Source organism: Amblyomma americanum, chromosome 1, assembly GCF_052857255.1.
Source record: "Amblyomma americanum isolate KBUSLIRL-KWMA chromosome 1, ASM5285725v1, whole genome shotgun sequence".
In the NCBI taxonomy this organism is placed as follows: Eukaryota; Metazoa; Arthropoda; class Arachnida; order Ixodida; family Ixodidae; genus Amblyomma; species Amblyomma americanum.
This window is the reverse complement of record NC_135497.1, coordinates 123376902-123390534: the sequence shown is the minus strand read 5'-3', so window position 1 is coordinate 123390534 and position 13633 is coordinate 123376902. Positions and strand designations below refer to the sequence as shown.

The window sequence follows — 13633 nt, the reverse complement described above, 5'->3', positions numbered from 1 at the left end:
ATGATGTTAACCGTTATAAATCTCTACGAACCGACCGGCTTTCGCTTTTCCTCATGGCACGGGAAGAGTGGGAGACATTATCGACGCACTGATGCTTAGTGACCGGGTGCCATCGCGCTTTCGCAACGGTGCAGGAATCGGCACCGCTTGGTTGCAAGGTGGCGATCCAGTGGCCCCTAGCTGCCGCATAGCCCTGTGCTACCACTACCGCGGGACCCGCTGCACCCGGCGCCGGAGGCTTCCTTGAAAACCGGTTCTTCGTCACGGTTGCCAGCAGTGGCTGTCCCAGTTCTTAGGAGTGGCAGCGCGCGCGGCGCTTTCTACAGACTCGGCCAGCAGCGGTCCGCAGCGGCCCACGGAGGCAGCACCCCTGTGAGCTCGGAGTTGCGACGCGACCGAAAAAGGCGCACGCGCCAGGCGCTGCCGGTTCACAGCATGACTTGACATAGCCGCAGTCCACTTGTCAAAGAGTGGCCACACGCTGCACCCGGACCCTGCCAGCTTGGGAGTAGCCTCGAATCACGCAACCGCCGCGTAAGTATCAGCAGAGCTGTTCCAACTGCCACTGTCGTGGATGTGCCCCGACGACGACTGTCGCTGGAACGCTGATTAGCTGCCACGGCGCTGCGGCTTTGAGTGCTCAGCTCATGAGACATTAGTATACATGTGGAATTTGATTATTAATTGTTATTGATTCTTGATGACTGAATATCCCCATTAAAATCAAGTGGAAAATTTAAGAATGCTCATTATCATTGAAGAACGCCGTTGGGGGGGGGGGGGGGGCTATAAAGCGGAGAAAATTCGCATGATGGTGACGATTAAACTTCAGACATGTCAGAGTGTTGTCCTCACTGGATTAATCTGAGGATCACACCAGCAGAACTACACGCATGCATATTTTCGTTTGAGCGCGTGAAATGGGGTGTTCTGTGTCAAACGTTATGTGTGTAATTGTAAGAATAAGACTCAGTGTGAATGATCAAAAACATTAATCCAAGGAGAACGTTTTCACTAAAATAAAACAACGTCGCTGCCGTACGTAACAGGGACGCCTTTTGATACGTCCTAAATTTTGCATAACAGGGGGGTCACGACAAAGTGCTCCATGCGTTTGCTGACATGATATTATTTTGCAAAACTTCACTTCTATTGCCGCTTTCTAAGCTCTTCTTTTCATCTTCATGCTGAAACAAAAATGTCAAATTTTGGACGCGTTGAATTGCCGCGCGAGAAGCACCTAGTGACATATTTTGTTAATGAAAATGGTGATATCAAAGAAAATTGTGTGCTTTCAGTTGAATTAAGACCAGCTTTCTCCGTTTTCGCCCCCCCCCCCCCTTTTTATTTCCCTCAATAGCATATTTAAAATAGCGACCGAAAAATATAGTTACGCCTAATTTTTTAATTAACTATCATTTATTTTATTCATAATTAACATAGTACACATTCAGCTTCGCCTTCAGGGTTTTCATCGCACTGTTGTGGGTAGCAGAATATTGCAATTCTAGGCAATGGTTGAAAAAGCAGTTGTGCACAAGCACGATCTCCAGTTTACAACGCATATAATTGAAACTGTCATAATCACCTGCCCCAGCCAGCGCTTAAAGGACTCAGCTTAGCAGAGGAAAAATTGTTGTCAAGTGACTGAATGACAGCACGAACGCACTTCGCGGCAGTACGGAGAATTAGCATTTCCTTTCCAGCCGAACAATGCCGATGGCTTCAGTACTCATGTTAGCTTTTTCATATTTAAAAAAAAAAGTTATTTCACCGTCGTTGTCTTGGCTATAGCATGCAGTAAGCTGCCTTACTTATTTGTTTGATTGGTTATGCTCATTACTGTACACACTGGTCAAGCCCGGAGGAAATGGGTCCGAAGCTGGCTTGACGGCGCTATTTACAAGTCTACTTTCCGATGTTGATAATTCAAGGAATGTGAGAAAATAATTACCATCTCGTGCTTCGACAAGAAAGTTATGAGCTCGAATAAACGTGTGTACATAGCAGGGTGTAAAATCTATATTCGGAGGTGGGGTGTGCGGAACATGGTAAGAAGCCGTCAGTAGGGTGTTGCCTTTCTTTCTCGATATAGACTGTCACAGCGCTTAGTTTGGGAACCCTCTTTCGTCCCATAGCTTGCTTGCTTTCCATTTTGCCGACTACTGTGTTTAAGCTTGTCGCGCAATCTCCGAACGACTCTCGTAAAGTCGCCTGCATACTCGTAATAATTTCAGGTTTCAGAGCTATTCATGTCCAGTTCACCGGTGATATCAAAATAATTAAGCAACATCAGGCTGAGTGCAAGAAAGCGACTTTCGTGCGGTTTGCGTTTTCACGTTCCCATGCAGAATAAATTTAATATCGAAGACGGGAACGCACTTAATACAGATTTCTTTGATATGACCGTATACAATAGGCGATGTAAAAACTAGCAGAAAATATCGAAAAAGAGCTGCGTCTGCGGACGTTAAAGCAAGGCGGGTGCTTTTGAAAAAGTAGCCGTGCTGCACTCCTCCCCTATGTTGCCCTTCCGTTAATGGTGAGGTACAGTTTAACGGCAGACATTTCAGAGTGTCCAGGCTCTCTTCCTTGCCTTGTGTCACTGTGCGTACAACAAGGCAACGTGCTTTTAACGAAGCGAGTCGTCGCAGTTATCAGCCATGTACTTCGAGTCTCCTTCACTGGAGATGTGCACGGCTGCACAGGAACAATAGACATCCCTGTCTGGCCTTTCCTACTCGGGCTTCAACTGTTTTCTCTGTTTGCTTTTCATCTTTGACTCGGACACGGTGAAATTGCAGTTTTTACTTCCTACTCCCGTAACTTTATCCGTATACACTGCGCGCTCTTAGTCGGGTGACGTGTGGACGTTCATCCGTGAAGCGACCCTTGAACTGTGGACGCGTGCGTTGCAGTGGTTTGAAGGCGGAATATGGAAGGGCTGCATTGTTTCAGGTGCCTCCTTGCGTGTTCCAGCCTGTTCAGCCCAAAACCATACAAGCGCTAAAGGACAGATGGCGACTTGCCCTAAGGAAGACTAATCCCCGAAACGTATACATTTCGAGGACTAGTCTTTGTCGGGGAAGGTCCCCTTGTGGAATATTTAAAACCGCCCACAAAGGCGCTAAACGTGTACAGCGATTGGTCTTTGTCAGGGCAGGACTTAGTCCAGGCCACCGCAGTCATCTCTACCCTTGTTTATGCTATGTATTGGTCCTTGAGTTCCAGCTTTCTTTCTTCGTTATGCCAGGACTCTCGTGCTTGCGAGTATACCTAAGAAATCGGATTGTGCGTTTCTGCTGCGTCGACGCGCGCGGTTCGGAGAACGCCTTGAAAGGTGCGGACACGCGAGAGTTCGCCGAGACGCCCCTACCCGCGCGACGTCGCCGTCTACTCCCACGCGACTCGCCACTTTCCCGCCGTGAGTCAGCTGGTGGACGACGCGCGCGTTTACTCTTCCTTCTCGCAGGGCACGGCTTCGAAGGTTGAGGTCTCGCTCGGGTTCCACGACAGCTTGAAATGGATGAAACTCACGTCACAGGACAACGCTGGCTGTTAGCTATGTACGCACCCATACGGGCTACGGATGAGCTGCGAAGAACCTCAAAATATACGAGATAGGTGAAACATGCAGCTGATGAGACCGAGGTCTGTTTCTTTTGATGAAGAAAGCAGAGCAAGCGATTCTCCTCTTAAATTAGTTTGGATCACTGCAGCTCAAATTAAACAGTTTGTAAATGATATACCATCACGTCGATGTGGTTACCTTTCCTGGATTGCTTTCCAATTCTACTTATGCCTGTCTGCAAGGTACTGTCAGATAGTCCTTCGAACAGAAACGGCAAGCGCTGTCTGCATACCTGCATCTGTCCACTAGCATGTGAGATACATCAGAAGCATTTCTAAAATCAGAAAATTACAATTTCGCACAGTATATGCATAGAGAGCTCCACTTTAGAGCTTGTTCGTCAATCGGTACGCCCGCTGCACCAACACCCACCGCATTCGCTGGCTGCTGCTGGTGGGTGCCCCTAATGTTCTCGCTGTACAGCTGGGACCACTACTGTTACCCAAGTAACGCAAATGTTGCTTTTAAAGATATATTTTTTATTTTTCTCTCGACGAATATATCGCGAAAGAGCAGGCATGTTGTACGAACCATGAGGTGCGTGAGGTGTCTTTCTATTCGGGAGCTGAGTTGAGGTTGTTGCAAGCTACAGGTGGGATTAGCCTTGCGGACTCTGTCGGTTGCGCATTCAGCCCCACTAAAGGAAGACGCATATGACGCAGCACTATATAGACTGAAACAATCTGAACGACATACGTTAAAGAAAATGCCTTAATGTCTTTACGTACGGCGTAGCCTTTGCACAGCGTCACTGTGTTTTGGTCAAGAATCGTTCGAAACAACTCTCGGCTTGACGTTTTGCATATTCCAGAGGTATATCAGCAGTTCGGTCTTAATGACAGCGTTAAGCAAGCTGAGCTACGCCTAGACAGTGTCAAGCAACATTCGAGTGGCCACCGCCTTCGGACGGCCTGTTAGGCGGTGGGGTACGTTGCGGTAGATACAGGTGCTGCCGCCTTGTTGTGCCGAGTTTTTTTTTCATTTTCTTCCAACTCCCACTCTTCGCGAGCTGCTCGGTTTTCAAAGAGCGCAACAGAGCATGACACGTGATTTCCTACTACTTCAGGAAAAGTACCCGAAGTTGGTGTGTTGAAAGCCATTGCGCAAAGGAAAGCGGAGAGTTCGTTGGTATACCCGTTACCTGTTATCAAACCAGGTCGTGCTCTTGCTTTCTAGTTCCCGTTGGCCAAAACGTCATAAAAGCCAAATTTCGAAATCGGCGCGAAGGGTGCATACGTGGGCTCCCGCAGTGCACCCAGGAAGACGCCGGAGGACCTGCGTGTGCGGCGTTCGAAGCCGTGGCACGTACGGTTCGCCCCGTTTTTCCAGGCGCTCTCGGTTCGATTGCACCACCGCTTTGAGGGGGCCGCTCTTTGCCCTTTGCATTTTCATCGACGGGCGCGTCCACACGACGATGACACGGTCGCCTCCTCCACGAGCGGAATCGGCGCCTCCGCCCACGGCCTGGTGCCGCGTTCGCCCGCCAGCACAAACAAGGCGAAGCCGTGGGCGTTTGTTTCTCACCATTAGCTGCCCGCATACGTAGGGAGCGGACTTGCTCCTCCGGCTCTGACGTAGTCACGTGTCTCCAGTTAGCTTCAGCTACGGATGGGCTCTGCGCGCAGGAGCACGCGCATGAAGCACGAGTCCAGTTCAGTATACAGTCCGAGCAGCTTACGTCGCGAATGGCTGGTGTGTTTGTATACCCTTCGGGAATACGACACCTGGCTGAACGGATGGATTTATTCGGACACTGAGCACACAGAGACAGAATATAGGGTGCGGCTAGTGAACAGGAAGATATAGACTCTTAATACTGCGTCGTAGGAGAAGAAAAGGCCGCTTTTCAGAATAACTTAAATGCACTTGAACGAACTTCAGGAGACATAATCAAGAAATGTTCGCTGAAACGAAATGAGCATGCAAGCATTCTTTTTGATGAATCGAAGTATATAACGTTCGAATGGTTCCTAAAGGCATCAAAAACTTTTGAAAAATTGTAGTAATTTTCGGCTGAACTTTTTCAGCTTGCACTGCCATCTTCATAAGCTCGGCGGGGTCGTCAATTCTTTTGTGTACCTCTTTAGGTAGAAATGCCCAATGGGTGGCAAAGACTTTTCACTTCTATTTGCTCATTCTATAGCACCTCTCGTTGAATTCGTAGGTGAATTCTCTTCTAAAAAGGAAAACTTGGAGTGACGCAAGCGTGGTAGCCATTATACGTCCGGCTGATGCTTAAGCTGGAAGTAAGTTGCGTAAACAAATCAGATATGAAATGCGGAACTTTGGCAAGCGATTCGAAGTTTCGCAAGATGCACCAGCTTTAGAACTAAAGTATGCAAAGTATCTTGATAGAAAATTGTTGCATATGTTTGCCGAATTGTTACATTCATCTGGAAACAGTGAAACCCACAAGAAAGAAGACGAAGACGAAACACATGATGGCGTGCCATATACCTGGGGTGAAGAAGAAGAAGAAGAAGAAGAAGAAGAAGAAGAAGAAGAAGAAGAAGAAGAAGAAGAAGAAGAAGAAGAAGAAGAAGAAGAAGAAGGGTATGTGCCATATTACTTGAGGAGAAGAAGAAGAAGAAGAAGAAGATGGCGTCGTCCCGTCGTAGCCTTCTTTCTTGCTCATTGCGCTGTTTTTGATGAAATCCTCGACCAAGTGGCCCAGGTTACCTTTGCACTGAACACAATGTGGCTTCGGCGGGAGATTTCGTAAAAGTTGGGTTAACATTTTGGAGCTTCGCTGAAGTGACGGTCGTTCAAGTGGTGTTGCACTGCATTATGAAATAGTGCCACAGACGCAGGTGTCTTCAGTTTTTTGACGTACTACGCCGGACTGGATCAGCCCGATTGACTTTGAAACATCCTTGCTCGGCGGTCGCGAATTGCACCTAGAAATCGGCTGATATGACGCTCACATTGATTTCCTAGCTTTTGCAAGGTGTACGAATGCTGTGGAGCTGACGACCGCGTTGTCTCAGCAGGGCAGTGCTTGCATATATATATATATATATATATATATATATATATATATATATATATATATATATATATATATATATATATATATATATATATATATATATATATATATATATATATATATATATATTAAGGAAGCCAACAGTCACCGAAACCAAGGTGCATAGGGGAATGTTTCTATTTTTTTTTAAATATCTAGTGCCAATCAATTAGTTTTTTAAAGAAAATTACTTATAAAGCAGCAGAAAAAACAACCATGCCGCCGGAGGGATCCGAACCCACGACCTCCGAATATCGCGTCCGGGGCTCTTACCAACTGAGCTACGGCGACGGCTGTCCAATCTGCCGCTTTCGTGGGTATTTATGTTTTCTGTATAAGCGAACCTTGAGAGTGTTCACCAGCGCCACTCTCGTCCACAGCGGTGGACGTAGCACGTCCTGTAATACCGCAAGTGTGACGTAGAACGTCATCTAACGGCGAGGGCGGAAACTGTGCGAGAGCCCTCTTATGCCACCTATGACATCAAGACTGCCAGAACCGAGACCCCCGTTAAGCTATTAGCAGACAAGGCAAATGAAGTGAGGGGCTCGTTTGACAAACATATTAAGGAAGCCAACAGTCACCGAAACCAAGGTGTGTGTGTGTATATATATATATATATATATATATATATATATATATATATATATATATATATATATATATATATATATATATATATATATATATATATATATATATATATATATATACACCTTGGTAAGAGTTGGTAAGAGCACCGGACGCGATATTCGGAGGTCGTGGGTTCGGATCCCACCGGCGGCATGGTTGTTTTTTCTGCTGCTTTATAAGTAATTTTCTTTAAGCGATTTATTAATCTAAGTATTATTATCCCACTGATAAGCATAACACATTTAAAAAAAAAATTAACGTTCCCCTATGCACCTTGGTTTCGGTGACTGTTGGCTCCCTTCATAAATATATATATATATATATATATATATATATATATATATATATATATATATATATATATATATATTATATATCTTACCCGTACGCTCACGAACGCACAAGTGGCCCGCTCTGCGCGTACCGTACGCAATCACGCACTCTCACGCATGATTTCTTTTCCTTTTTTTTGTATTTTCAAGGAAAAGACAATAACTCGACGTCGCGTTCTTCTGAGCAACATTTCCTATGCAATGGGCCTTGCCCTCGTGTGTCGTCCCCTTTGTTTCGTGGTTGTTTTGCGCTCGTGTGTCACGCACTTTTGTGTTTTTTAAAAGCTTGCTTTGAATCGCACGGATGAAACGAAAACAGACAAAAATTTTCATCTTTGGTGTAAAGATCTTATAGTTCTGCTGTTTTCTTCTTGTTTTCGGTACATCCCTACTTTACTAGCGCACAAACTAGCACGGATACATAATACGCGATGACTTGCTTCACAACGGCGAATTGAAGGTTTCGAAAACGTGATAAAGGAAAACACAAGCCCCCTTAATATGCTTAACCATTCAGGTCGCGGCTCTATTGATGTCATCTGCCTCGGCGTCTCACCTATGCGTGCATCGAATACAAATCTTGCTTGGATTTTACGAGATGCACCCCCTGCGGCACCGTGACCAAGTTTCAACCGGCTCGCAACTTCTTGGCTCACTTTGTCCAGACATCGTGCATTATTAATTCCAGGTTCAGCCGAGGTTTAGTGCATTATGTCCGCCACTCCTTGGTTGTTCCAACGTTATTGTTTTTACGCTAACATTATTACTACTGACTTATTATTTTTACACTTTATACAGATGGGTGTAAAATATAGGAAAGAATGGCTCAACGGAGGAAACAACACACGGCGCACTGTTACAGTAAACGAGAGAGATACAATACGCGTAATCTGAAAGGATGGCTGGCGAGCTAGTTGATTTGGATGAAGCTGAACAGTGGACAAAGGACAGAGTGGACAATACACTCCCTGCACATATTAAATTGGCGCTTTATTGGTGCGTTTCACGGAAGCAATCGCGACCCAGTGACAGTGGTGACATCTTGAAACGACACGCGGACATCGCCAGGAGGTGAGGAGAAACCAGCGCGGTGGTCTCTCACACATCCTTTCGGCCGCACTTTCTGCATCCAGGGGAAGTACGCAGGAAGTCGCTGAGGATTTCCATAGGCCTTAGCAAGGGCATATTAGTTATTGATCGAATAACGGTTAATTTTCCTGAGGATTAAGTATTCTCAAATGCTAATTTATATTTTCTGCGATTTAGTCGTGAAGGAAGAAATAACTACAGCTGGTTACAATGGTGTAGCTGCTTGGCCCCGTGCTGACATTTTTACGGGTAAAATCTGCATAGCATCACACGCTGTCACGGCAAACGTGTCTAACAACAAGCATATTCAAAGCACAGATCAGGCCACATAAGCACTCTTAACCAGAAGTCATGCAGCACTGACATATTGAGCATATATCCACAGAATGAGGAATTTCAACGAGCTTATACAGTCCAAATCCAAAACCCTCCTTTTGCAGCCAGCGTGTTTAGCAATTTAAGCATTATTATTTTATTCGATTATGAATCAGTGATGACACGAACAAGAAACTAAATTTAGTTGACTACGTTGCAGATATCTCCTATTATAAAAAAAAAACATAAGCGTCCACTCTGTCATCTTTGTCGCGGAGATTATGCATACGTAATGAGACGTACGTGATTCAAATAAATGTCCGTAATATCACCCGAACGGGATATCCACCGGATACCGTGTCAGGACATCTCTACAGAAAGAATGCATATCAATTTAGTGTCCGTAATATCACCCGTACGGGATACCCACCGGGTAACGTGTCAGGACATGTAAAACGAGGACTTGCCACGGACATCCCTCGCAAGTACTAACGGTATTAGGATATCTGGCTATGATTCGGATATCCCTGGGCCCTGATGTCGTCAGTGGAGAGCATGTCCAATACCAGCACTGACACTTAAAAGAGCTGTTTCGGTAAACGAATAACGAAACCGAAACTATACGCACAGACGGCGCATTATGGTGACCTGGAACCGCGGTGGTATACTCCTGCCACTGCTCGCGTCTCCTCGGCAGCAAGTGCGCGTCTCACGAGCACGCTCGTTGCAGGAGGCGCCATGTCCAGTTCGACGTACGCCTACTACCAGGAGGAGCCGCGGACTCCCAAGCGCTACTTCAACCTGGGCGTGCTCTCGTGCTGCCTGGGCGGCCTGTTGTTCAGCGCGGGCATCATCTTGGTGGTGCTCGGCTCGTCGCCGCAGGAGCCCGAGGCACTGTGGATCGCCGGCATCGTGCTGCTGCTCGCCGGGGGACTGCTCTTCTTCCTGGGCATCGGCTCCGTCGGCCTCTACCTGGCGCGCGAGGACCGTCGCAAGCGGGAAGCCGCCCGCGCGCGAACGCGAAACTACACCTCAAGTCTGCGCTCCAGCGACATGGTGCTCGTCGAATAGCGGGGCTGTGCGTACGCTTTGCAGCTTGCTCTGGTCGGAGCGGTTGTTATATGCGGCTCGTAGTTGCCCACGCGATGCGGCTTTTGTGAAGCCATGCGTGTCCTAAGCTGAGGCTGAAGAGGCACACTCGGAAGGCTGCAGCCTCAAGCTCCTGAACGTCAGGAGAGTGGAGAGATCCGAAGTGAAACGCGTCGGCTTTTACGGTCAGAAAACTCTCGGGAAGGAGTGATGACGAGGTAGGTGCGTGGGGCTCCGAAACCCCCTTAAAGATTTAAAGATTGGAGTTGAGCCGCTGGATTTACGGCGAAGGGCAAAGACACGTAAGAACAAGCGGACTACGCCGGTGTTGATCCACTCTTTCCTACGTTCCCCTTGTAGTGCTCTTGCTCTAGCTCCTTTGATGCTGGTTTTGCGGGGCATGCTTTTCTGGTAGCCATCAGGAAGGCTAACACTGGTTATCTGACCAGTTATGTGTGTACGCCAGCACCTGCGTGCACTAGCGACAAAAGTAGGCCTAGGTACCATATAGTGTTTACTACAAGAAGGTAGTAAGAACTTACACGAAAAAAACAAGCTCAGTCACTCATCATCTTCCTTGTTAGCAGTTTCTTGTGAGAATAAAAAAGGGGAAATCCCTTGCAAGTCCTGAAATTAAATGGCTGAACACTAGTTGGCATTTCTGTTCATTTGCAGTCAAAAAATACAAGGCCGGCTGCAATAAATAAAAGTCGTTTTTGTGCGTATCTAAACCTAACGGCAGTGTCTACGAGCAATCCGCATAGTTTTCGATTCGCTTGCGAGAAAGGAATGCGAGGTGTTAGAGAATGAACACTATGAGCTCTGCACGCAGGTCCTCTTATTTAGAACTTTCACGCCTTGGCTGTGCCCCGTGCAAGTGAAAAAGAGGAAGGCTCAAGCATCACTCGCGTTCGCTCCGTGTTTTTGTCGCTGGCAGGGAAGCGGGGAAGAAGGTTTCGTTTCTTGCACACGAGGTGCAGCCTGTAGGATTCTGCAGCGAGAGTTGAATGTCAAGCCACGCAACGCTGGCTTACAGTCGTCGGGAAACACAGGCAAGCGCAGCCGGGGGCCGTTCTTCGTACAGATTTCTTTTTTTTCATGATTTAATATTTTGAGGCAGGCGTGCACTAAACGGCTGCGTTTGTGATATGTTCGTCCTGCTGCCAAAATTGTGTCCACAGTTTTTACTCGTAGCCGGGGTGCCCGAACCATGTGTGATATCATTGGAAAGTAGATGGAATGAGCGAAGAAACCGATACGCGAGCGATTTGAAAATCACAACGCGAGTGATCCATTGACAGTGCTGTAAGGTGTACACTAACGCTGGCGCAGCAACGGATAGTCCAAGCCGCGCCAGCAGGGGTCAGCACCGCGCTCGCGGGGGAAACATTGTACGGCGTGTGCAGTCCGAGGGTGGTGGAACGTTGTATCAGAAGCAGTCACATAAGCTTAAAGTGCCCAAGACGCACTGCTTCGGTGATGTGTCTCGTTTGAGGCATGCCTGCCACAGTTTCGTTCAACGCTGTCAACTGTACACTGCAACTTGTGCTTCTTTGTCATTGATACGTGTCATCTGTGACATCCAGTTCGATAGCTATAGCAGCCAATGGCATTTGCCGGCTCCAGTATCAGAGGCGGGGCAAAGAGGCACGAAGGGATTAATCGGGAACTGAATCGCTTGGAAATACGGGCCCAGAGCTCAGCTTCACTGCCAGTGCGCGATAGGCACCGTTGTCTCTATACAGTAACCCAAATAATAACAGGGCAGGTACAAAAGCGAATTTCGATGCACAATAAGGGCAACAGTGAAACTTATCGCGCTTATAGTGCGAGACGTTGTAGAAGGTTTTATAAATTGAACAATTCATAATTAGAGCCACTGTCTGAAACAAAGAAAGTTTCACAGCTTCACGCACAGAAAGTCAGATCTGTGAGATCCTGTGAATCGGTTATGCGTACGTGAGGAAGTCCTCGCGACAAATGCTTATAATGCATGAACCCATCGAGAGTCCAACCGAACAGAGACAGCCAGCTAAAAAAAAAAGCAGTAAATGACAGCTTGCTCTTCTAATTTCATATGCTGTGCATTTATTGCGAGAGATTAGATGGAACACTGCCTGTGTCTTGTGTTTGCTCTTACACACATTATGTGAACGTAGCAATAAAAACTATACTTGTCCTGTAGTAGTTCGGCGTCCTCATACACTTGAAGGCATTTAAAATATGCTCTCCGAGCTTCCACCAGTGTGATCTTCGTTACGTTATTGTCACAATGAACAGCTACAAGCGCACATCCTTGTATAATACCGGTAGAATGCTGTATCATATAGAGAAAGTGCATTCCCCATTCCGGTGCCCAAAAGGCCTCACGTATGAACGAACAGGAAGGTCTCTGTGCCATAGTCATCCGAGTTCCAATAACGATCCCCTGAGTACTGATAAGCCTGTATGCGTGTCTTTCATCGGCCTGTGTGTTTGTGTGTGCGGTCGGATGGATGTAGAAAAACGGGTGTTTTATGGCTTGAATCTGACGGGGAGAAATTGTTCAATCTTTATTTTTTTTATTTTTTTAAGATTTCGCGTTATCTGCAGCGGGAGCTGCCGGTGCGTGCCGCGTTTGTGTTGTTTTAGTCATTGCTGTCAGCTGCTGAGAGAACACTTTCAGTGGCATGACCGTTCGTGAGACGTTATTGGCTCAGTGCTTTGTTCGAGTGTTGGTTGCTCATTTACGGTGTGCTAATTGAAGGTTGTGAAAGCGGACTTCGCCCGTAAGTGTGAAAAAAAACGATGTTACAACGCTTCTGCGTCCTAAAGTCTCTGCCAGCTGTGCTAACATCCTATTGAGAGCGTTCACGCTTTGCTAAGTACACCCTTTGTCGCATGGTGTAAAAATAAACGTTTGTTTGCTAAATGTGCCTGTTGAGTTGTGGTTTTGTCTCAAAGCGTAGAAGCCTCGTACAGAGCTCCGGCTTTTCTCTAGCTGCATGCCACGTGAACATCTGCGGATAAAACGTTTAAAATCTAATTTCGGTAATCCTGCCACAACACATCATACCGTTCTTTCGTGCCTGCTAAGGGTTCGCAAAAAAAAAAAAAAACGAAAACCAGAAAACGCTGATTGCACTCGTATTTATTATTAGTGCAATCATGTTTTCACGATTTTAGCCGCCTGGGGAAAGAAACATTTCTAGACGCATCAAAATCTGCACGGCATGTAAGCCATGAGCCATTTCGCGATGGCTTGAGCTCTGCGCCTTCTCAGTTTGTTTCCAACTGCTTTTTTGTTGGTACTATCTTAATTTACCAACAATGAACACAGACTTGAGCCCCAGTCAAAAAAGGATATTGGGGCTTCCCACAATCATAAGAAAATTAATTTTAAAATAGTTTACCTTTCTAGAACATTGCGGCTGCATGACGCTCTTCTGAGCAAACGAGTTTCCCATGGCCTTTTCATCATCCCGTCATTAAGACCGAACACCCGCTGAGAAATGTGGCTATCAATGAAAATATGAA

General features: G+C 46.6%; 1 protein-coding gene across 1 annotated transcript; it reads left to right on the top strand.

Annotated features, from left to right (window-relative positions):
- Positions 1-275: 275 nt before the first annotated feature.
- LOC144113586 (uncharacterized) lies at positions 276-13032 on the top strand. The gene is made up of 2 exons (XM_077646748.1): positions 276-534; positions 9759-13032. Exon 2 carries the CDS (start codon positions 9767-9769, stop codon positions 10097-10099), a length of 333 nt encoding a protein of 110 aa, XP_077502874.1. The 5' UTR covers positions 276-534; positions 9759-9766; the 3' UTR covers positions 10100-13032.
- Positions 13033-13633: the final 601 nt, after the last annotated feature.